The sequence below is a fragment of the Panthera leo genome, chromosome D1, assembly GCF_018350215.1.
Source record: "Panthera leo isolate Ple1 chromosome D1, P.leo_Ple1_pat1.1, whole genome shotgun sequence".
In the NCBI taxonomy this organism is placed as follows: Eukaryota; Metazoa; Chordata; class Mammalia; order Carnivora; family Felidae; genus Panthera; species Panthera leo.
The window spans coordinates 69,710,182-69,734,962 of NC_056688.1; the positions used below are offsets into that span (position 1 = coordinate 69,710,182).

General features: G+C 37.0%; 1 protein-coding gene across 14 annotated transcripts in view; it reads right to left on the bottom strand.

The window, feature by feature from the left end:
• BTBD10 (BTB domain containing 10) overlaps positions 1-24,781 on the bottom strand; it is an 89,424-nt gene that overhangs the window by 4,706 nt on the left and 59,937 nt on the right. For all 14 annotated transcript variants that reach the window (XR_006194045.1, XM_042906871.1, XM_042906876.1 and 11 more), the window contains 6 exons: positions 23,196-23,392; positions 20,564-20,849; positions 16,906-17,008; positions 15,156-15,276; positions 5,375-5,572; positions 2,854-2,964 (listed from right to left, as the gene is read on the bottom strand). Coding sequence is in view for 13 of the 14 variants with exons in the window: in XM_042906871.1 (XP_042762805.1) it covers positions 2,854-2,964; positions 5,375-5,572; positions 15,156-15,276; positions 16,906-17,008; positions 20,564-20,849; positions 23,196-23,392 (1,016 nt within the window). In the remaining variant the exon portion in view is untranslated. The remainder of the gene's footprint in view (positions 1-2,853; positions 2,965-5,374; positions 5,573-15,155; positions 15,277-16,905; positions 17,009-20,563; positions 20,850-23,195; positions 23,393-24,781) is intronic.

Consider the following 24,781-nt stretch of genomic DNA (forward strand, 5'->3'; position numbering starts at 1 on the left):
AGTTCCTGAACAAACAGAAATTAAAGAAGGGAAACCAATATTCTATCTCCTTAGTCATCAGTTCAACAGCCAGAAACTGAAACCCTACAGATACAATTCATACAGGTTTCTCCCATCCTCTCCACTCAATACACCAACCACCAGAAAAACATTCATAAAGTAAAAGCATGGAGGGGATAGGTCCCAAATACAATGGCATGTAATGGAGTGCATTTTGGGCTCTACCTGTGTGTCCTTAACATTGCTGAACCTTTCCCTTCACAGGATTATCTTGCCTCAAGGCCTGCAATTTATTGCCACATTAGCCTTCTAATTTCCTTAAACCTAAATCTCCTCTTTATATTGCTTTGAGTTTTTTGTTGTTGATGTTGTTGTTAAAAGATAAAGAGCCATAGAGCTCTCCAGCTTCACTGGTTCTAAGTACACTTCTGCACATAGGTCAGCAAAGACACTTCTAGTTTGGGAAAAGTTTCAGTCATTTACCAGGAAGGTAATTTTTCCAAAAACATACACTTCTTAGAAGCTATTGTAAGTCCCCTCCTTCTCTCCTACTAGCAAGAATTGCTAGTTTAGACCAGAGACTGGCAAACATTTTCTGTAAAGGGCCGGACAGTAAATATTTCAGGCTCATTTTAGCTTGGATTTCAACTACTCATCTATGCCACTATAAAGTGAAATCAGCCACAGAAATATGTAAACGGATGAGCATGCCTATGTTCCAATAAAAAACTTTATAAAGAACAGACAATGGAAGGAAAAACAACAGGCAATGGGCAAGATTAAGCTCATGGGCCACAGACCATATCAGAATCAGGAAAAACTAGGGAGAACCTGGGTAGCTCAGTCGATTAAGCATCCAACTCTCGACTTCAGCCCAGGTCATGACCTCATGGTTCAAGAGTTTGAGCCCCAATCGGGGTCCGTGCTGATAGTGCGGGACCTGCTTGTGATTCTCATCTCCCTCTCTCTCTGCCCTTCCCCTGCTCATGCTCGCTCTCTCTTTAGCTAAATAATTTTTTACATCAGAAAAAACTAGAAAAACCTCATACACTAGGGTCTCTGTAATTATTGCATAAAGGATGTATGTAGGCATCATTGGTAGCTAGTATATTTAGCCATGTATAGAATGTGCATGTATGTGGCTCAGGGGCAAGCAGGGCTAAAAACCTTTTCAAGACCTTCTGCAGGATGTCGTTTCACACTCCCAATCAATTACCATTTGAAGGGCAGCTCTAGAGTTCAGTAAGGTCTCCAGATCTATTCCTTTGTCCTTGATTCCTCTTGGACTATTAGAAAGTCTTTTAAATTCCTTCTCACCATATTTCAATCTGTCCTCCACACAGTCACCACACTGACACAAGTGTAATATTACAGCCTTGCTTAAAAACTACCAATGGTTGGGGCGCCTGGGTGGCTCAGTCAGTTGAGCATCCAACTTCGGCTCAGGTCATGATCTCACGGTTCGTGGGTTCGAGCCCCGCATCAGGCTCTGTGCTGACAGCTTGCTCAGAGCCTGCAGCCTGCTTCGGATTCTGTGTCTCGCTCTCTCTATGCCTCTCCCCTACTCATGCTCTCTCAAAAATAAATAAATGTTAAAATAACCCTACCAATGGTTTCCTCATGCTTCAAGGGAAAGTCCATAGTCCTTAGCATAGTATGTAAGGCTTTTTTACAACTACTTGTCATCAGGCTTCAGCTCAAGTATGTCTGCCTTAGGGAGGCCTTCCTCAACCTCCTAATCTACAGTAGCTTCCAGGTGCCTTCTTTCTAGCTTTGAAATCAAACAGCTAAATTCCACTATTTACAAAATGACAGAGAACAACACACACTGGTGAAGCAAATGTGTGAGCAATTCCACTGTTTTTAAGCCCAAAGTCTCCTCCCCTTCCTGCAAACACCCTATTTTTGGTTGTTCTTTCCCATATGTCTCAGCAGCCCATTACTGTCATCTCCAACAGCTCAACTGGTCACTGATCAACACCACTATCAGCATCACAAATATACTGAGAGAGTACTATGTGCAAGGCCCTGTTTTAAGTGGTTTTCCTGTATTGGTTCACTCTATCCTCATAATAGCCCTATAAAGTACTCATTAATGCTCTCATTTTAGATGAAGAAGCTGAGGCAAAGAGAAGTTAAGCACCCTGGCCAAGGTCATACAACTATTAAGTCATAGGATTTAAACACACAAGCAGTGTGGCTCTAGAACCTTTAATCTTTACACTTTGCCATATTATGCCAAGGGAAATACTTTGTTCTTAGTAAGGGCACTTAAAAGTATCTGACGTGACATCTGGAAAAATCTATTTAAATCACAAAGTAAAAGCATCTAAAAATGTACGCATTTAAGAAGATGAAATAAGTTTGAAATTTGTATTTAATGTGAAAATAAGTTAACTATTATTATACCTTAAGAACCAGTAAGTTACTAATATGCTTTTACATCCATTTTCAGAAAGTGGTTTTTAGTTCTGTTCGGCTTTGAGGAGCTCCAATGATCACGACTGGGCAAAGAGCTCTGCCAATCTTATGGAAACATGTACATGTGTGCCTAAACATACTATATGGGCTCAAAAATCATCAAGGTGACCTATGGCAGAAAAGATAAATTCATCTCTCTATATTGTTAGGGGATCTTACGGAATAAATAATTTCTAATGGCTTTCTATCTTCTCAGATAAAGGAAGCTAACATTTGTTATTTATAGGTCTACTGCATGAGCATTCATCTAGTAATCACTTGAGTTCTTCTCAAAGTATGTATTTCTCAAACTATACTCCAAATGGGATTCAATTTTTAGCCCTTTTTTTTTTTTTTAAAGAAAATTAATAGAAAATAATGAAAATGTCTTACCTTCTATTCCCAATCTAATCTTCTTAAGACCTCTTTCCTTCAAAACTGATTTGGCCACATCTCTGTTTTCAATGTACTTGAAAAATCTATATAATTTTGTGCTATAAATAACTGGAAACACAAAAAACACCGAAATATTTTCTTAATAAAAATCAAAGTACTTGGAGATAAAATTATCTCCATCTTCAAAGGGGCCTGACAACCCTATAAGCCCAAATCATGGATGCAGTGATGCGGAAGGGTGACTAGCCAACATGACAGGACAATTCAGTACAGTTAATGAATAAGCAAATGTCTACTTAAGTTGAAACCAGAAAAGCTTTAATAACCAATCAGGTAACCCAATCCATAGGAAGAATCTCCTTCTGAAAGATTTATCATATACAAACTTACTAGAATGGGATCTGCCCCAATTTCTTCAAATAAGAGAACCAAAAGATAGCAATATCACATCATTATCAAGCAGCCCAACTCAAGGACTTTGCTGTAATGCCTGTAAGGCCTTGTCTGGAAGGGGAAAAACTGCCTCGTCAGAAACTATAAAATGGATACGTCTTATATTTCACGGATTGAGCAACTATTAATAATTCCCCAAAAAGGCAAAGACCCTCCCCACAAACTGTTTCCAATTCAGGCGAACAGCCCCATTTACTACTGATGTTAAAAAATGGCAGATTCGAGCATGTTCTGCCTAGGTTAGTCTGTTTAGAGCAAACTGGCTTTGCAAAGGACAGACATTCCACTGACAACATGTTGAGTCTTCCAAATGTGCTGGGAACTTCAGGGAGTTAGAGTGATGGACCTTCCTCGCCTTCTCTCTTTCAGGTGGAGTTATCTCCCTTAAAAGGTGAACTGCAAAGGTTTTTTCAAAAAAAGAAAAACACACTCACAAACCAAACATGCTGGTTTAAGAGCCAATAAAAGGAAAATACGTATATAGATGCTACTCATGGGGTAAATTTGTGATTTACATCCTTAAGATTACTGGTATTTTAAAACAAAAATTTGCTGACATCTCAGAATGAATGGTGTATGTCACATTTAGGAAAATCACGCTGAAGAGGCTGTGTTTCCTCAAATCAATCTTCTTTAGTTTGGAACATCTTAGCACAAAATGAAATATATTTAAGCAAATTAAGTAAAAATGTTTTCAGTCCTCTTTAAGCTTCCAAGCTGAAGATGAAAAACATGAAAACAAACCAAAGAACACGGACATGGAAAGTTCAACAACTCAGAGGGAAAAGCCAGGTCAACCATAGTTCTTCTATCACTATCATGTCATTTCTACGTTCTATAGCTGGCTCTATACTTTCTAGTATATCTCTTTTAATCTTTGTTAGCCTTTCATTTTTCCTGTGTTTTGCTCAACTTGTTATTCCACATTTTATTACAGAAAACTGTCAGAAAACAAGCTAGGAATGAGGAAACACAACAGAAATGGCTGTTACTACAACTGTCCAGAGAAGAATCACAACACTAAGTGTATCATACAAAGGGAGCATCTCAATGTAAACTCTGAAAAGAGCTTCTATAACTTATCTTAAAATAATCTTTTGAATATCTTCAAAAAGAATACCACTTGGGGACTGTTTTGTTTTTAGACAAGGATAAGTAAAACGAAAAAATCAGAGACTAAGGCATTCTGTAAGTTTCTATATTCCTGTATTTTCACTTAAACCCTAATCTTTACCAAGTCAACATAGACTGGAGTACAGAACAAGGTGCTGGGTTATCTAGTTCCTCAAATCATTCTTTTAGCTCTATCTTCTCAAACCTATAAAACTGCTCAAAAATATTATATTGGGTTCATCAAGAAAAGTAATATAAATTTTCTAACAACAAAAAAATCAAAAGGCTCATATCAGAGAAAGTTTAAAAGTCTATTAAGGAAAAAGTCATTGTTAATGCTCAAGATAAGCTGTTTTGGTCAGAAATACCTAACTATAGTTCCACAAAGCTTTCTGAAGGATCATTATATCCTCCAGAACACATATATGATACTAAAAAGGGAATATCTTAGAACTTAAAATCACCCTAGAAATCAATGAGTTGAAGCTTCTCATTTTATATATGAATAAAAATTAATCTAAAAAAATCAGCTGATTTTTTTATAATCTACTAACTCCAAGATCTACTTCTGTAGAAGGCTTCTTTCTAAATGCAAAGAAAAAAAATCCATCAAGATCCAGATACTCAATAAAGAGCAAACCATTTCTGTGCATGACAGGCATTTTCTAAAGGGCCACAGAGTAAATACTTTGGGCTTTGTGAGCCATGCCGTCTCTGTTGCAACTACTCAACTCTGCCACTGTAGCGCAAAAGCAGCAAAAGACAATACATAAAACTATTCATAAAAACAGGCAATAGGCTGGATTTTGGCCCACAGCCCATGGTTTGATGACCTGGTGTAGGTAAGAATTCAATGTACTTTCTTTATAAAAACTGTCCTTTGGTCAGTATTATAAGATACAGAGAGAATCTATGATGACTCAAGAGAGAGAAAACATGCCACAACACTTACTTTGTGAATACTCTTCTCCCATCTGTGGTGGATACTCTTCATCCCAATCAACCACATCATCATCTGTAAGCACTACTATGTGGCATTCTCGCTCCCCACTCTGGGCACTAGCTACCATGAGAGGCAGGATCATTTCTTCCAGATAAAATTCAAACTGTCTACGAGCACCATCATTTGATAACTCATGCATTAGGGCACCTGAAACGAAACCCACAAAAATACCTTGATTTTTTTGATGACTGACGAGTAAAAGAAGAGCAGGAGGAATACACACACACAACATCCAACCCTACAGACAAAATAATAGTGGTTATTATTTTGTCAAAACTTTTCCTAGGGGCCCTCTGGGTGGCTCATTTGGTTAAGTATCCGACTTCAGCTCAGGTCAGGATCTCACAGTTTGTGGGTTAAAGCCCTGCACCGGGCTCTGTGCTGATAGCTCAGGGACTGCAGCCTGCTTTGGATTCAGTGTGTCCCTCTCTCTCTGCCCCTCCCCTGCTTGTGCTCTGCCTCTCTCTCGCTCTCAAAAATAAACAAACATTAAAAAAAAACTTGGGGGGCGCTTGAGTGGCTCAGTCGGTTAAGCGTCCGACTTGGGCTCAGGTTATGATCTCACAGTTCGTGAGTTTGAGCTCCACATTGGGCTCTGTGCTGACAGCTTTGGATTCTGTGTCCCCCCTCTCTCTCTGCCCCTCCCCTAGTCACACTCTGTCTGTCTTTCTCTCAAAAATAAATATTAAAAAAAAAAAAATCCTAGGAAGAGATGTTATGGAACTAACTGTAGGATCTTACAGCAAGAAGGGCCAATTAAAAGTATCTAACACAAGCTCCATTTTATACTTCATAAGTGATCTGCCCAAGGTTATAAAACTAATTTGCAAAATCAGAATTAAATCCCCCAACCCCTCCCTAGCCCAGGGTAGTTTTTACTATATCATGTTGTCTTCTATCAATATATCCAATTGTATCTTAGGGTATATCTTAAGGATCTTTTCAGATTGTCCATATGAACTAAAATAGCTCCCACATTCCATCTCCCATGTTTTCTTTCTCAGAAAATTATTCACAAACATTAATATTTCAGTGTAGGCAAAGAAGTGAATTGATTTTGGGATAAGGAAAGCAAAAGGCTAAGTACAGACGTAACGAGTAACTTCAATTTCCCAAATACACAGCCACAAACTCACCTGCATTGACCTAATCTTTTTTGTTTTTCTATGTCAATGACAATGTCCTATCTCCTATTTAAGGCACTACTAATTCAGAACTACTGAGAGGCTTAGAGAAGGAATTAGAACTCAATCTAATCTATAGTCTCCGGAGGGAGGGCTTTTTCCCCCCTAAACCATGTTGCTAATTATGTAATAGTTATTAATAACATATCATGATGTAACAAATGATTAAATAAAATGTTATTATTTAGCCATTCCTCTCTCTAGGCTACTTCCCATTATGATTTTTTTTTTTTTTTTTGAATTCTATCACCAAACTGCTAGATATATAGGAACGCTACTTCCCATTATCATTTCTTTTTAATTCCCTTTATCGTCAAACTCCTAGATATATCAACATATTGATTTTCCTTTAACTTCTGAACCAATTCCAATCTGGCTTCTACACTCAGTACTCCTCAAAACTGCTCTCAATATAGATTCCAAATGACCTGTAGATTGGTAAAAATAATGAACATCTTTAGATCATGTTTTTATTTGAATTCTCAGTTGAATCTCTTATGAGGACCATCACCCTCTTCTTCTTAAAACACTCTCTTTCCTAAGACTCTCCGAAGCCACTATCCCTGTTTTTCTTTCTCCTCTGGATGTTCTTCGATCATCTTTACCAGCTCTTTCTCCTCTAGCTGTTCATTAAATACTGATGTTTCTCAGGACAACTGTCTTTTCTTCTCCTACCTTATGCTGATGATTCCCAAATTTATTCTACTAATTCTCATCTTCTATATTCTAGATGCATTATATTCAACTGCCTTCTGAAAATCTTTACTGGGATGCCACCTCACAAGTACCTCAAACTCAATATATTCAAAAGCGAATTTAATCATATCTGCTTCTCCCTGCACTGTTTTCTTAAACTGGCCACATCATCCCATTCATTTCTCAGAATCATCTCAGAAGAGTGCCGGGCATATAATAGGAACTTAAATATTTGTAGAATAAATAAGTGAATCCCTGATTCCTCTTTCATATCCTAACTCAATTATTCCCCAAGGCTTATCAAGTCTACCTCTTAAATACACCTTGAATGGTGTCAATTCCTTCTCTGGAATACGCTAACTAAAGATAAGTGCAACATCTCTTATGCCTCATGCTTTTTTGCAGTGGGAACCTTGACATCTCTTCCCAGGAGGTGGAGTCTAACCCTCCCCTTTAATGTAGGCTGGTTATACTGACTTGCTTTAACCAGGGGAGCATTGCAGAGGTGACAGTGTAGGACTTGTGGTTTTGCTTCGGTCTTGGGGAATGCTCACTTTCCAAATGCTTCCCAACCTAACCTAGTGTGCAGGTTTGGAGAAGTCCAAGATGCATGAAGAGGCCACGTGTAGGTACCCTGTTTGACAGTCCTAGCTGAACTCAGTCTTTGAGTCATCCGAGTGCAGGCAGCAGACATGTGAGTGAAGAAGCCTGCAGCCTTCTACGTCACCTCAGCCCTTCAATTATTCATAAGATGAGGACTCAGACATCGTGAAGCAGACAAAAGCCACCTCTACTTGGTCTGAGTTCTTGACCCACAGAATAAAAATGATTGTACTTTATGCTATGTCTGGAATGGTCTGTTGCAGAACAATAATTAACCCGAACACACTCCATCCCCAATGCCCACCCCCAAGTCCAAGTCATCCTTAACTCTCACCAAACTACTATAAAACCTAATCACATTCCCCCAACGTTTGCTTCGGCCCCTGTGTAATTCATCTTCCCCTCAGCAGCCAAATTATGCATCTCCTCTAGCTTGAATCTGTCACGGCTTATACTATCCTTAAAATAAAAGTCCCAGATCCCCAACTTGGTCCATAAAGGTCTGTTACATGAAAAAGGAGATCACACATCAATGTGTACTGTCCTTTAAAAAAATATTTTCTTTAAACACTACATATAGCCCACATAAGTCTTACATATGTATATATACATCATATATATATATATATATATATACATATAAATTTAGTCTAGCCCGTATTTCTCTCCTGAACTGTAAACATGTATACCCAATGCCCCACTAAGCATTTCCACTTGGATGTCTAGTAAGGGTTTCAAATTTAACATGTCCCAAATCAAGCTTCTAAATTTCTGCTCCCTATGACGTCTCCCCCATCTCACTTAATGGCAACTCCACATTTCAAGTTAAAGTTCTCTTCTGGGGCACCTGGGTGGCTCAGTTGGTTAAGCGTCTGGCTCTTGACTTTGACTCCGGTCATGATCTCATGGTTCGTGAATTCAAGCCCCACATCAGGCTCTGTGCTGGCAGTATGGAGCCTGCTTGGATTCTCTCTCTCTCCTTTCCCCCCTACTCTCTCCCTGCCCCTCCCCTGCTCACATCCTCTGTCTCTCTCTCAAAAAAAGAAAAAAAAGTTCTCTTCTCTATTCCCCATCCCATATTCCGTTAGCTAGCAAATCCCACAACTCTACCATCTAACATGTCCAGAATTAGATCACCTCCCACTGCTTCCACCCTGATTTAAGCCACCACTATCTCTTACTTGAATTATGGCAACAGCGTCCTAATTATCTCTTTGCTTTTACCTTATTTCTCCTTGCAGTCCATTTCCAACACACCAGCAAAGAGTAATCCTTTTAAGCCACAGTCAGATCAGGACTACAGCACCACACAACTCTACATGAAATTCTGTGTGACCAGTGCCCCGTGAAAAGGTACAACACGGCAACCTCACAGATCCTATCACTCCTCTGTTCAAAACCCTCCAATGGCTTCCCATCTCACTCAGAATAAAAGCCAAAAGATAAAGGCCCTACATGACCTAGGTCCCCACCTAACCTCATCTCCTACTACGAACACTCTAACTTCCTTTACTCCAACTCTTTGCTGCTCTCAAATATGCCAGGCAAGCTGCCTCAACGGTTGCACTCATTGTTAACCTCTGCCTGAAATTAGATTTTCCTTTCCAAGTAAGGCTTCTCTGGCTTTTCTATGTCCCTTCCTTACTTCTTCCCCCTCCTCAGCACCTATCACTAACATACCATATGTTACTTGTTTACCTGGTTTATTGTGTATCTTCCCCCAAAAAGTATTAAGTTCCATTAGGACAGGAAGTTTTGCCTGGTTTGTTCATGCTGTATCCCCAGAACTCAGAAGAGAATGGTACAGAATGAACAGTCATCAGATAGTTGTCCAGTTAATAAATTTTGTTTTCTCCCTACTCCTCTGGCCTTATTTCTCACCTCTCACACTCCATCCCTCCACTCTCGCCACACTTCCCTTCTTTCAGTTCGTTAGGTGTGTCATATTCCTTCCAACCTGACAGCCCCTGCAAACACCTTTTCTGCTGCCTGCAACAGTCAGCATCTTATCCTCTTCACCACCCCTTTAGGTGTTAGCTTTAATGTCAAGGAGATGATCTGCCATAGTCCCTTTACCACACACTTCTCATAGCATCTCATTTCTTCACTGCATTTTTCACAGCTTTTTATTACTTGTCGAATGCCTGTCTTCCCCACTAGACTGTAAATGCCATAAAGGCAGGGACAATGTCTTATCCATCACTTCGTATTTATATTTATACTCATTCATATTTATTCTCACTCATACTACATACATGGAACTCCTAGAAAGCTTGATTAAGAAGGGAGGGGATTATAAGTTAAGCAGTAAACTAGAAACGCATAGCTGATACTTCTTAAGAATTAAAGAATTGGAGGGGCGCCTGGGTGGCTCGATCGGTTAAGTGTCCGACTTCGGCTCAGGTCATGATCTCACGGTCCGTGAGTTCGAGCCCCGCGTCGGGCTCTGTACTGACAGCTCAGAGCCTGAAGCCTGTTTCAGATTCTGTGTCTACCTCTCTCTCTGCCCCTCCCCTGTTCATGCTCTGTCTCTGTCTCAAAAACAAGTAAACGTTAAAAAAAAACTTTTTAAAAAAAGAATTAAAGAATTGGAAATCCACACTGCATAGGAAATGTCTGAAGCCATAATGATGAATGGCATCACTTAGAATAAATGTACAGATTCTGTGAGAAAGAAGGTAGCTTAAGACAGAATGCTTGAGAATTACTACATTCAAGAGATATAGGAACAGGGAGCAAGTGAGAGAATAATAAACAGAAGACTTGAAAGAAGGATGTCAAAGAGCCAAAGGAAGAAAGAGTCTAGAAGAAAGGAGTGACTTAACAGTGAAACCTAAAGGAAATGCCTTTAAAGACAGGGATACCAGCCAGAATTATCACTACATTTTGAAACAACGTTCAAAATATTCTAGACAATTAAATAAGATATCTATCTATCTAGAGAGGGAGGGAGGGAGGGAGGGAGAAAGAATGAGTGTTATTTAGGGGTACTTAGGTGACTCAGTTGGTTAAGCATCCAACTCTTGATTTTGACTCAGGTCATGATCTCATGGTTTGTGAGCTTGAGCCCCACATTGAGCTCTGCACTACCTCTCTCTACCCCTCCCTGACACTCATTCTTTCTCAAAATAAATACATATTTAAACAAGAATAAAAAAAAAAATAAAGTGTTATTTACAACAGAGTCAATTATCCACCAAGAATATATAAGAACCAACTGAAAAACTATTAGAAATAAAGAGAATCCTGTTAGATGGCTAAATACAAATGTACAAAATTCAGTAGTTTTCTCATATGTTAGCAGTTAGAAAATTTAAACATATTTTACACACAACAAAAATACAAAATATCAAAAAATAAAGAGCAGAAATAAAAATAAAACTTGAGGCCCCTGGGTGGCTCAGTCAGTTAAGTGTCTGACTTCAGCTCAGGTCATGATCTCGCGGTTTGTGGGTTCGAGCCTGGGTCAGGCTCTGTGCTGACAGCTCACAGCCTGGAGCCTGCTTCGGATTCTGTGTTTCCCTCTCTGCCCCTCCCCCGCTTGTACTCACGCGTGAGCTTGCTCTCTCTCAAAATTAAGTAAAATGTAAAAAAAAATTTTTTTAAAGAAATAAAAATAAAACTTAGTAAATAGCAGTTGGAGGAGACGGTACAGTAAATATGTTATCTTCTAAAACATTAACTTCAAATAATTCCAATGAAAAACTTAAAATATTTTATTTTTTGATTGTTTTTAATGTTTATTTTTGAGACAGAGTGCAAGCAGAGGAGGGGCAAAGACAGAAGGGGGAACACAGAATCCGAAGCAGGCTCCAGGCTCTGAGCTGTCAGCACAGAGCCTGATGCTGCAAGATGGTGACCTGAGCCGAAGTTGGACGCTTAAATGACTGAGCCACCCAGGCGCCCCTTCACTTAAAATATTTTAAATAATTGTTTTTTAATATCTACAACAGACATAGGTCAGATTTGAGTCTAAGGCTGAAGATTACATAGAGAGGAAAAGACTAATGGTACTAGAGAAGATGACAAGAATTGGAATAGGGTCCTAAAAAATGCATGAGGGATAAAATAATTTACTTATTTGGCAAATGTTTATTGAGTCCTTCCTTACCATGTGTTAGGCATTATGGACACAAGCTGGAAAGGTACAGTCCCCACCCTCAAGTTCAAACTGGTTTAATGCTACAAACTAAAAAAAATAGAGCAAGACAGAGAGAGAGAAAGAACACAGTCACTCTTGTCATTTAGGTGTCTCTCTGTTTCCATGACTCCATAACTAGGCTCTACCTCTGATCTCCCTTTCTCAATAGCTTTGATATAACTTTAGTTTTTTAGCCTTTGGTTGCAGTCCCATTGTGTCCTACCTACAGTGTCTTTCTTCTTGGGCCCTCCGAACTGGTGCTTTATTCAAACTTTAAATTTCATTTTCCATACCACTTTTACCCACGGATACTATATTTTCATTTCTTTTAGCCCTGGGCTTTCATTCCTGAGTTCAGCTGTGGTTTTCAAACCCTTATGTGGATTACAGTGTTTGCCTGAGACGATGGACACTGAAGAAATTTACAGCATAGTTGGGGAGCTACTATTTGCCATAGAGTTCCTTCACTATATGGTAAGTTCTATGACAGAAGATTAAGAAGTCAGTTCCTTCCTGTACTAATCTGAACATACAATTCCTTCTGTCTGGAACATACTTTCTTTTCCCCTTCCTCCAGAAAGTTTCCTTAAGCCTCCACTCCTGAGTTAGGTACGGCTCCTATATTCTCATTTAGTACTCAATTATTTCTCTAACACCATAATATAATTTACTTGTCTGTCTTCCCCACAATACTACAAGCATCATGAAAGCAGGGCCTCTGTCTTTTTTTTGTTGCCTTTCATATACCTAATATTTGGTATAAACTATGTGTTCAATAAAAATGCAGAAAATGACTGATAAGCCATTAAATAAGTTGTTATTAAAACATATTTGCTAATATAATTATTCACAATATACTTCCATGTAAAAATACTACAAAATAGCATGTACAATATGATACAATATTTTTTAAATTTACTTTTATTTCCTAATTTTGCTATCTTTTTTAAAAGGAAACCTTTATAATACTATGTGTCAAGCACTATTCATTTCATCTTCACAACAACCCTGTGAAATAAGTAATATTATTGTCTCCATTTTAAAGATGAGGGAACTAAGAAACAAAGTTTTAAATAATTTGTCCAAAAAACCCAGGACTCTCTATTCAATAAACATTTAGTACTTGTATGGTTTTAAGTTAAGAGAGACAGACATCTTAGTGTAAAGTGCCATTCCAGTATACAGTTAAGACACATCTTAGCAGGAAAAAATGCAGTTTCGACTCAAGCCTACACCTACACTATCCTTTTATGTTTTTAAAAGGCCATTTTGTCTCTTCAAATTCTGTATAGTTTTAATAAAGTCTAAGAGAATCTCTACATTTTAAAAAACGTGTATTACAAATACTCTAGAAACAGTTACAAATAATTATTTAAAAGCCAAAAGTCTAGAAAAACCATTTGGCATGTATTTTACATAAAGACTCTTACCTTTAATTCCATAACAAATAAATGAGACTTAACAGTGATGACAAGGTCTATGTCCAAAGGATTACAAAACCAAATCCACATCAATTTTTTATCTGACAGTCACCAAAATTCAACATCTAATTATATGAAATGAAACTAAAAATGTTCCCATGAATAAAAACCACAGGACGTGAACTAAAAAATCTGTAATTATAATAATGCTCATGGTTTAGTAAAAACATTTTTCAAGATGTGAAAAAACAAACTTTGGTTGTGTTTACACATGTATGCTCTACCTGTCCAACTATCTGACTTTAAACTTTTAAATATCATTTATAGAGAAATGGACTCAGACGTGGACCAGCCACTTTGTCTCAACCTACTGATATTTTTATGGAGACTTTTTATAGAATTTTTGGCAATAATAAAGTGGTACTTAGGGAAAAACTTAATAAGGCCACATATTTTCAATGAGAGCTTAACTAAGTATGAAAAAAAAAATAGCTATATTAAAGCATACAGTAGGTGCCTTAAATTTCTAAATAATATTTCCATTCCCAGTTTCTAACACACTAAACTTTTGAGAAGGTATGCCAAGCTAGTGTTGAGTTTAGGTTAATCAGGTAAAGATAACCATAAGGCTGAGATTAACAAGGTTATAACCATGCATAGGAAACTTTTTAAATGGCTTTCCACCGTATATAGGATAAAAATATAAGAACATGAGTTTGGATTTAAAGACTTTCCATAATGTGGTCCATTTATTTATTCCCATCTCCTTCTGGTACTGATACAAAGTCTCTGCTCCAACTAGTTGTTTTCAAAATATATCTTTTGCATCTTTATTCCAAAAATTTCAACATTAGAGTCACCTCCCTACTCTACTCTTTCTAAGTTATTCCTATTTATTCTTTACTACCTGCTTCTTCTGAACTCTTTCTCAATCCTTCTAGCCCACAATAACCTCTCCTGAACTTCTTCAACCATTTAACATCCAAGTCAACATCTGAAAATTCTCCTATTCTATTTTAACCTTTCTGTGTATTATCACCCTTCCTCACCCCACCCCAGGCATGGCATAACAATGAGAGGGAGGGATGTTGTGGAGGTAGTGAGGGGAAAATATCAATCAAAAAGTTAGGATTTCCAAAGTTCTAGACTGCTCTGAGGCTGTTTGATGTTCTCAAAGTGACTTAGCCCTTTGTATGAACTGAGGGTTAAGTATCCAGTTTAAGATATGTAATGACAAATACTGTTTTTGAGAATTATTTTTATCTTCCACAGGGGCTTAAGATATTATTTCACATGCAAAGTACAAATATAATTAAATTTTTGGTTGATGTGATCTGAAGAGTGAAGCCAAATACCGTACTTGACCAAAGCCAGGGTTCCCAAGCTGGAAGATAAAGAGTTGCAACAAAAGACAGAGACAGGGATCAAGGAGGAAATCTGGGAGAGTCTATCAAATAATAAATACATGCATACATAAATATATACATAAAATTTCTAAAAAGTTTTGGAAAATTGCACAAGATCTTGTAAAGATCTCTGTAGACTTCCACAAATCATCTTGATGGTATTAGAATGCTTTATAATCCAATTAAATATTTGATGCCTAGGTAAACAGCACTATTTCAGGCTTTTCATTCCAATACTGTAACTCTGCAAACCACTTACACAAAAAACATCATACTTACTGAGATCTCTACATTTAATAGTACTATATTCAAAAGAAATACAAAGATAGTCGCATGCTTCTCTCAGTTCAGGAATAGATATGCCATCAGGACAACGGATTATTCCTGTTTTGTAGTAATCCTACAAAAAAAGTAAAGAATGCATAAAACATCTAGAGCACAAGGTGTCCAAAACCTTTTTATTAAAATTAAGCTGGCAGCATTTTCAAAAACAGTGGATCTCTGAGATTTCTGAACTGTGGAATTTTAAAGTTAGATGGGACCTCAGTTCATCTAACCACTTCTTCATTTTACCAATATGAAAACTTGGGTTCACTGACTCACCCAGTCATACGATTATTTAATAGCAGAGGAAAGATTAGAACCCAGGTCTCCCCATTAATGATGCATTTCTTCTCTCTACTGTATCATGCCAATTCACATGTATTTTCCCCTCTGCAAGTTATTTTTCTATGTAACTATCATCAAATTTTTAAACTTTTTTTAAAAAAGAAAGGTAAGGGGCACCTGGGTGGCTCAGTTGGTTAAGTATCTGACTTCAGCTCAGGTAATGATCTCTTGGTTTGTGAGTTCAAGCTCTGCATCAGACTCTGCACTATCAGTGCAGATTCTCTCTCTGTCTCCCTCCCCTCTCCCTCTTTCCCAAAATAAATAAACTGAAAAAAAAAAAAAAGTTAAGTGACAGATTTTAAGTTACCTTCAATATTACCTAGAAAATTGAGCAAAATTTATGGTTAATAAAGAACTTAAAAGTCATATCCAAATATTAAAATATATAAACAGAATGCACAGTTAGATATTCTTCCAAATACTATTCTTTGGTGTGTCCAATTTTATGATGAACAATCACTAGCCCTCATTTCTAAAATCTACTTGAAAAGTTGTTAAGGGTTAGCCCCCAAACTTCTTGTCACCTCTACTTGGAGGGTCAAGTGGAATTGTAAGCACTTATCCCCCAAATCAAGATCTTCCCCCCCCCCCCCATCAAGCTTCCTTGGGGTTCTGAGCCACAATAACGCACTTAATAAAGCTGCTACACCAGTGGAAGCAAGATGTCTTCTGGTACTTGTCCAAGTACTAACAACCCAATCAAGATCAATTTCTTTTCCTATCTTGTACCTCAGGATCCCCCTGCCTACTTTCCCTAAAATTATTTCAGGAAACCGTATTTTCAGACTGTGGCATAAACTGTCACACACTATAAATCAAATCTTTATCACTAATTTGAAATTATAAGAAGGGACTCTAATACTAATTCAAATATTCATCAAAATAAAAGGTGAAAATCTCAAAATAAGGTTTAAAATGAAGATGCTAACAACTACATTTTGGAGATGACTTTTACATGTTCATAACTGTCCACAGTGCCAGCTATGTGCAATAAAATATTAAAATTCATATAGTCTCATTCATTCTCAGGTAGCAAAAAATGATCAACTTACTGTATTTAAGAGAATTAGGAAGGGAGGAGTAATATGACTCCAGAAGTATTATCACTAAACCCTTGAAAGAACTGCCTATTTATACCTAAGAGGTAAATCATCCCCTGTCCTATCTGTGCAAAAGTCATAAAATTCATTTATTTGTGTCGTATTACCTTTATGTACTAAAATAAAAATAAATGAAATGGTATTTTTTTAAAACAATATTCTGCATACAGATATACAAATCGAACTCTGCTTCCAGTCCAAGTACCTACCAAAAAGAGGTTATGTGATTTAGCAAATACACGTAAGAAACAAGCACTCACCAGAATAGCTCGAAACACAGTGGAGCCAATTCCCTCTGCCACTTCATACTCTCCCTTCTCATTGGGACGTGTAAAATTATGTTCTCTGCCAGATCCAAACATCCTATGATGATAAATAATTGAGAAATGTAACAAACACGATACTTCCTTCAGAGGGAAAATTTATTTCATGTACATAAGTAAAAAGGAATTAAAATTTATCAGATTAGTTCAAAACATTCTTTATTTTTATTTTTGACAGAGAAAGAGAAAGCATGCACACAAGCAGGGAAGGGGCAGAGAGAGAGAGAGAGAGAGAGAGAGAGAGAGAGAGAGAGAGAATCCCAAGCAGACTCCATGCTGTCAACACAGAGCCCTGATGCGGGGCTTGATCCCACAAACTGTAAGATCATGACTTGAGCTGAAACAAAGAGTCGGACACTTAACCAACTGAGCCATTGAGGTAGAGGTGCCCCTACCTCAAAAATTCTTATCAGCAATTTATTCTGGCAAATGTAACAAATGAAGAAATAGTAAAAGTACTTCCTTTCTGATGGGAGGGAACAAGAGTATAGATTCCCTATAAGCAAACAAAATCAAATGATAAAATTCTGAAGCTAAAGAAGTTTCCAGCTCCTGCTTCTCAGGGGGAAAAAAAAAATCCATCAATCAATCAATCAGTCTAGGGGGAAAGATGATTTTTATAATAATCTTACCAGAAAGAAAAAGAAAAAGGAAACCATGTTATCTATGCCTTCTCCTTAAGACTGCTGCCTTCTTCACTGCAAAGTTAATGCTGTAGTGCAGCACATACAGGAAAAAGGAAGATGAGGCTGTTTCACTTTTCATAATTTTCACTATAAATCTAAGAAATATCACTCGGAATTCTTACACTTGCATCTTAGAACTGAAAAAAACAGCAATCAAATGCTCAGGTAGAGAGGAAGGAAGAAGTTAAGAGATGAATGAAAAGTTTAAACAAATGAGTAAAAAGCTCTTAATATTAATTTTTACATAAGAAAATACCAATTTCTATTTTTTCAAGTAATACTCTTGGCCCTTTAACAGTAACTATTTTGACAAGAGGCAACTTGCAGAATATGTTCTTTGAAATTTTCCCAATTTAAAAATTGTGATTAAAGGAAGTTGAACCTCAGAATTCCATGATACCATTGTTCCTAAAGTAAACATGGCTGAGTATTCCACTCAACAATTTCCCAATTTAAATGGTTTCCTCTTTTATTATAACACAGAAATCTATGAAAAACAAAGCTTTTTCATTTCAAAGTTTCCAAAAGAATGCCAACTGCTTTTTATAGTTCCCATGAATATTAATTTTCATTAATTACTCAACTGACATTGGAAAAGATGACTTCACTGATCTAAAAAAAAAAAAAAAAAGACAACAGTCTTTCAGGAATCAAATGTCATGTAATTTTCTCAAAGACTTGAAATAAAAATAAACTTAATTTTTAAGTAATCTCTACACCCAATGTGGGGCTTGAACTTATAACACCGAGATCCCATGCTCTATAGCCTAAGCCAGCCAGGTGTCCCTTAAATACTTGAATTTTTTTTACAAAAGCAGAACACAGATCAATCTGGATACACACACACACACATATGCACACACACACATATGTTGTTGGGCTTTGTTTTTTCTTTTTTTAAAAAATGTAGCATAACAAATGAAGCAAAATTTCAAATATCTACTTTTTAAGTGTGTTTCTTTAAAGTTTAGGTAAAAATAAAAAGTATTAATAGTGTCAAGTCATCCTCTTGACACCTCCCATCAATAATATCCCTTTGTGGGGTGCCTGGGTGGCTCAGTCGGTTAAGCGGCCAACTTCGGCTCAGGTCATGATCTCACGGTCCGTGAGTTTGAGCCCCGCGTCGGGCTCTGTGCTGACAGCTCAGAGCCTGGCGGCTGTTTTAAATTTTTTTTTTTTTAATGTTTATTTATTTTTAAGACAGAGAGAGACAGAGCATGAACGGGGGAGGGTCAGAGAGAGGGAGACACAGAATCTGAAACAGGCTCCAGGCTCTGAGCTGTCAGCACAGTGCCCGACGCGGGGCTCGAACTCACGGACCGCGAGATCATGACCTGAGCCGAAGTCGGCCACCCAACCGACTGAGCCACCCAGGCACCCCTGGCGCCTGTTTTAGATTCTGTGTCTCCCTCTCTCTGACCCTCCCCTGTTCATGCTCTGTCTCTCCCTGTCTCAAAAATAAATAAAACATTAAAAAAAAAAGTTTAAAAAAAAAAAAATAATACCCCTTTGTGCTGCTAAAAATACATAAAAGCCATAATTATTTTTTTCCTGAGAGATATAAAATCTAATTGCCAATGTTAAAAGGAGCATTTATTTGAAAATGTAGTGTCATACGTTAGCTTTTATTCTATACGCAGAGATACTAAGAAATCACACATACACATACACACAGACACATTCTAAATAGTTGGTTCCTCATATGCGACCTAGAAAAAAAAAACAAGTTTTTTCTACATGTTAACTTCTATTCCATTTATATCCTCTTTCTTTTTATACTTGAGTGAATAGAAAATGATACTAATTTTACAACGAAAAGGTATTTGATCCTAGTTTAGGACACGTTGAAAAATCAAGTGTATATTGACTGTATCATTCTTAAGACTGCAGTTCCCACAACTACAAACTACGTTAATCTTTACTCTGAACCAGCAAAGATTTGAGGGTGGCTAGTACCTCTCCTTCATTCTACTAACTACTTGTTAATAATGTTTCTTTTTTTTAAGTATCTACATCAAACTGACAATTTATGCTGACTTTTCAGATAACCAACCTGGTGGGTTTTTTTCTTTAAACAATGCTGATGCCTGCTATATTTGGTGGTTGAATTTGGGAGCCCCCAGGTGAAGAAAGCACATTATTTCTGTTAAATTTACCTTGTCACATACACTTTAAGGTTTTCGGCTGTGCAGATCGTTTGGGACCCTATCTTCATTAACTAATATATGCATTTGTTTTTCCTGCTGATACAGCAAAGATGGTTAGAAATAAAACTAAGCTCAAGAGGTGCCTGGGTGGCTCAGTCGGTTAAGCATCTGACTCTTGGTTTCAGCTCAGGTCATGATCTCATCATTTGTGGGATCAAGCCCCGCGTCGGGCTTCGCTTCTGCCTGTTTGGGATTCTCTCTCTGCCCCTCCCCACTCACACTCCCTCTCAAAATAAATAAAAAATTGGGGCGCCTGGGTGGCGCAGTCGGTTAAGCGTCCGACTTCAGCCAGGTCACGATCTCGCGGTCCGTGAGTTCGAGCCCCGCGTCAGGCTCTGGGCTGATGGCTCGGAGCCTGGAGCCTGTTTCCGATTCTGTGTCTCCCTCTCTCTCTGCCCCTCCCCCGTTCATGCTCTGTCTCTCTCTGTCCCAAAAATAAATTAAAAAAAAAAATAAAAAAATAAAATAAATAAATAAATAAATAAAAAATAAAAATGAACTAAAAAAAAAAACTTAAGTTTAAGATCTGGCTCTACCACTTTCTAGTTGTATTAACTTGAACACTTTATTTAACCTCCAAAGCTCAGTTCATCTGTACCAACAGCAATGTTACATTCCAAGAAAGAATTACTATAAAACATAAATAAATAAAATAATGTGAAAGTGCTTTATAATACTACAAAGAACGGCAATAATACAAACCTGCCCAACATTGTATTTGGCTGTGCAGTAAAAATGGATGGGTCTACAACAAATCTAGTGTTATCCACTATCAGTGTTACTCGTTCCGACGTTCTTACATTCCGAGCTCCTTCTTTTGCATTTTCATATACAAACACCATCTCCCCAGATGTCTTACAGCTACCATCTGAACTTGACTGACTACTGTTTCTGCTGCTGTTCCCGGCACTGCTACTAGAACCATTTGGAGATGCCTTCTGAGGACGAGGACTGCTTGGACGAGAGGAACTGTGGTCTTTTTCTCGTTCTGAAAGAAAGATGTTTAAAAAAGCTATGCAAATTGTCCTCTAAAAAATTCAAAATCCACATATAGCTTCTAAAAATCCTGATGTAGAAAAGTTGTTTTAAATCACACTATTTCTCCTTTTTGATTTCAAGTAATATTTCCACAGAACACCATAAATATTATTTCCCAGAAATAAAACCTAAAACATCAAAATGTTTTCTAAATTAATTGTTGTAGATTTTTTTTAAAGATGTACTGATGGCTAATGCTGACCCAGACCAATCAAAATTAAGGGAAATTTTATGATATTATTGTAAATATACAGAAACCCAAGAACAGAATAGTCTTCCAACTCAAATAACTAAGCAATGAAAGCTAGTAAATGATTAATAAAAATACCAATTTTAACTGTCCTAAATTCTAAAAGTATTAGTACTATTCTGAGAACACAAAGTACAAACTTAGGACTCTCACTATGTTAATGAGAGCATTACCAAACTAGTAATTTATCTCACAAAAGCAAGGTCCCAAAGGAAGAAAAAAAGTCACTAAGGACACAGAAAGTATTTGTATTTTTCAAATGACTTTTAATGTCTCCCAAATAAAATGGCTTCAACAGCTGATGCTATAACTTTTGCTTGAATAAAAGTACTGCCACAAATTTTATAGGACCATATGATTACTATCTATAATTTTAATTAGGTAGGAAATAGTGTTAAAATTCAGAAGATACTCTTTAGCTGTTCTAATATTCTACAAAGGGAAAATTAAAACTAAGATTAGATTCTGTGGTAAATTCCCTTTAGAGGCTAGATAACTAAACTTTAAAGGTGACCTAAAAATGTACCTCCATCTCATCAGATTCATCAGCTTCTGCCAAATTCCTCCATGACTCAGGCTACTTAGAACACTCTGTACAGCTTTACTGATTATATAATTAGGTTGGCTATATCTCCAGAGATATTCTGACACCTCCATTTTATTGCCTGTTTCCAGAATGCTGGTAGCATCCCAAAAGCAAAATTTGCTGAATAAAATCATTTATTACACCCTCCTATTCTCTTCCCAGGTAATGAACTTAGCATACAACAACTTATTTATACTTGTGTTGATTTCTGGCTTATCAGTGCTAGTTTGACTTTAAGGACCTACTTTGATATTGATATGATAACTTCTCTGTATAATTAGGCCCTAAGATGAACGATTTTGATTTATAACAATCAAAAACAGGGGTGGTTGGCTCAGTTGGTTAAGCATCTGACTTCAGCTCAGGTCATTATCTCACAATTAGTGAGTTCAGGGCCCCGCTGACAGCTCAGAGCCTAGAGCCTAGAGCCTGATTTGGATTCTGTCTCTCCCTCTCTCTTTGCCACTCCCCTGCTCGCACTGTCTCTCTCAAAAATGAATAAGCATTAAAAAAAAATTTTGGAACAATCAAAAACAACCTCAAATATTAAGTCAAGGTATTAAATGTGCCCCTTCCCCAGAGGCAAATGAAAATCAGCATGCTTGGGGCGCCTGGGTGGGTCAGTCGGTTAAGCGTCCGACTTCGGCTCAGGTCACCATCTCGCGGTCCATGGGTTCGAGCCCCGCGTCGGGCTCTGGGCTGATGGCTCAGAGCCTGCAGCCTGCTTCCGATTCTGTGTCTCCCGCTCTCTCTGACCCTCCCCCGTTCATGCTCTGTCTCTCTCTGTCTCAAAAATAAATAAACTTAAGAAAAAAAAATTTTTTTAAATAAAAAAAAAATAAGAAAATCAGCATGCTCAGACTGCTTACGCACCTCTGCTTCAGACTGGGGCATGCATTATAGTCACACAATGTATTTACCTCAAGTATAATAATGTTCATTTATAGTAATAAGTAGGAAGAAAAAGACCTGAGCTACTTGTCAAGAAAACAAAACACTTCACACCTTCTTTTTCATCTTGTTTTTTGAATTAAAAATTCTGTCAAAATTCAAAATAAATTACATGATGGTTATTCTAGCTTTTACTTCCTTTTCTAGCATGATTAACCAAGAATTACTATCAATAGTTTACTACAATTTTAAAAAATAAACCACTGCCATGTATCTCATAAGATAAAAATCAATTTGAAAGATTTAAAAAATCTACTTATCACAGTTTTAAAGCCTTTTTAAAATCACTTCTTTTAGAAGACTGTCCTAGATTCTTTAAAAAAAATTCATTTTTAAGTCTCATTTAATAAACTGATCTTTTCATAGCAAGAAGCTAAGTTTAAATAGAAGCAACTGAATAGAAGTTAATTTTACCTTGAAGTACTACGCACAATTCACTGTCATTACTGCTTTAACAAGGTAACTGCATGCTTATAAAAACGTCAGGAAGGTTAGTGAATTTTACATACCAACATGGTGCTGTCGTGTTGGAGAAGTAACATTTCTAATGCAAGGAGTGAGCTGAGATTCCGTTCTTTCATGAGATGAATCTCGCGATCTGTCACTTGACCTTCTTCTATCTCTTGATCGTTCATGTCCCCCACTAGCACCATGTAGACTCATTTTGGTGTGGTCAACAACTCCTTTAGCAACACGTGCGGGAGTACTAATAAGTCAGAAAACAAAATTAACCATAAAAGTAGAACGTAAGATTACAAATGCTTTTAAAGAAAAAAGCAATTAACATAAAACTACTACTATTTTGAAGTGTAAGAATCAAATGCTACTTTACAATTCTGAAATGCAATTTACCTTAAACTTGTAGGTTTTATAAATTCTGAAACATTGTATCTTTAAAGATCATATAATCCAATTCAGTTTTTTTAAGAATGACAAAACTAAAGCCCCAGAAATGTTCATTAACTTTTGAGTTAGTATAGTAGTAATAGTAGTCGACACCACCGACATCTCCTAAATATTGTTCAAATACTTTGCTCTCTTTGATTTGGGGGATGGGGAGGTGGAGCAAGAACACCAGCTTCTGGAACTCTTAAAAAAATGAGGTATGGGACAAAGTAATTGGTTTCCTAGCCAAATAAAATACGTCTACATGCTAACTTTAATCAGCTAATTTTGATTTTGACTAACTCTTCATAATTTTTCAAAATCATTTCTCTAAAAACTTTACTATGCTGTGTAAAGTCACAGAATTGAAAATTTTAAAACATCTTAGGTAAATCTGATCATGAGAAGTGAATAACTGAGAATGATGATTAATGTGGTTGACAGAATTCAGTAACAAAATTATTTATAAACTTGTATGTACTATGTGCACAATGCTATAAAGAAGCACCCTCAAGGAACTTATGATTTAAGTGTAGCAGTAATACATGAACATGTAGAAATTTAAACAAGAGTTATCTCAAATTTCACATGTAAAATGGCTAAATATATCTCAAATATTTAATAAACAAGTTACAGATAATAAATGCTTTAAGATCTCAGAAGAATAAGACATCACTATAAAGTTAAACACTGGTGAACCAAGGTGCTGGCAAATAAAATTTTAATAATCAAAATACATTGCAGGTAGGAAAACTGACAGAACAGAGCCAGACCTAATTAATATACTGGAAATTTACCATCTTAGCATATATCATGGTTCATGGTTTAAAAATACTACAGTTTGTTATAAACAAAAATAGAAGAAACTTCACAGCTTTAGAGAAATACAGACTTCGAATCGATTTGTACTTGAATACTTAATTGCTCAACGTTGTTGAATATTACTTAACATTTTGAAACCTTAGCTTCCTCATGTGTAAAATACAGGTTCGATTTACTCTGTAGGCTTAACATAAGGATTAAAAGAAGTATAAGCAAGCTACCAGCAATGTACCTGCACAAAAGAATCACACATTAAATACTAGTTTAGTTAGGACCGATGAAGATATTAAAGTTCACTTATGAGACTGCTCAGTCACGAGATATTTAGTAGATATGCTAGTAACACTGTAACTCAAGCCTTTTGATTCATTCCAGGGCCCCCTCCATA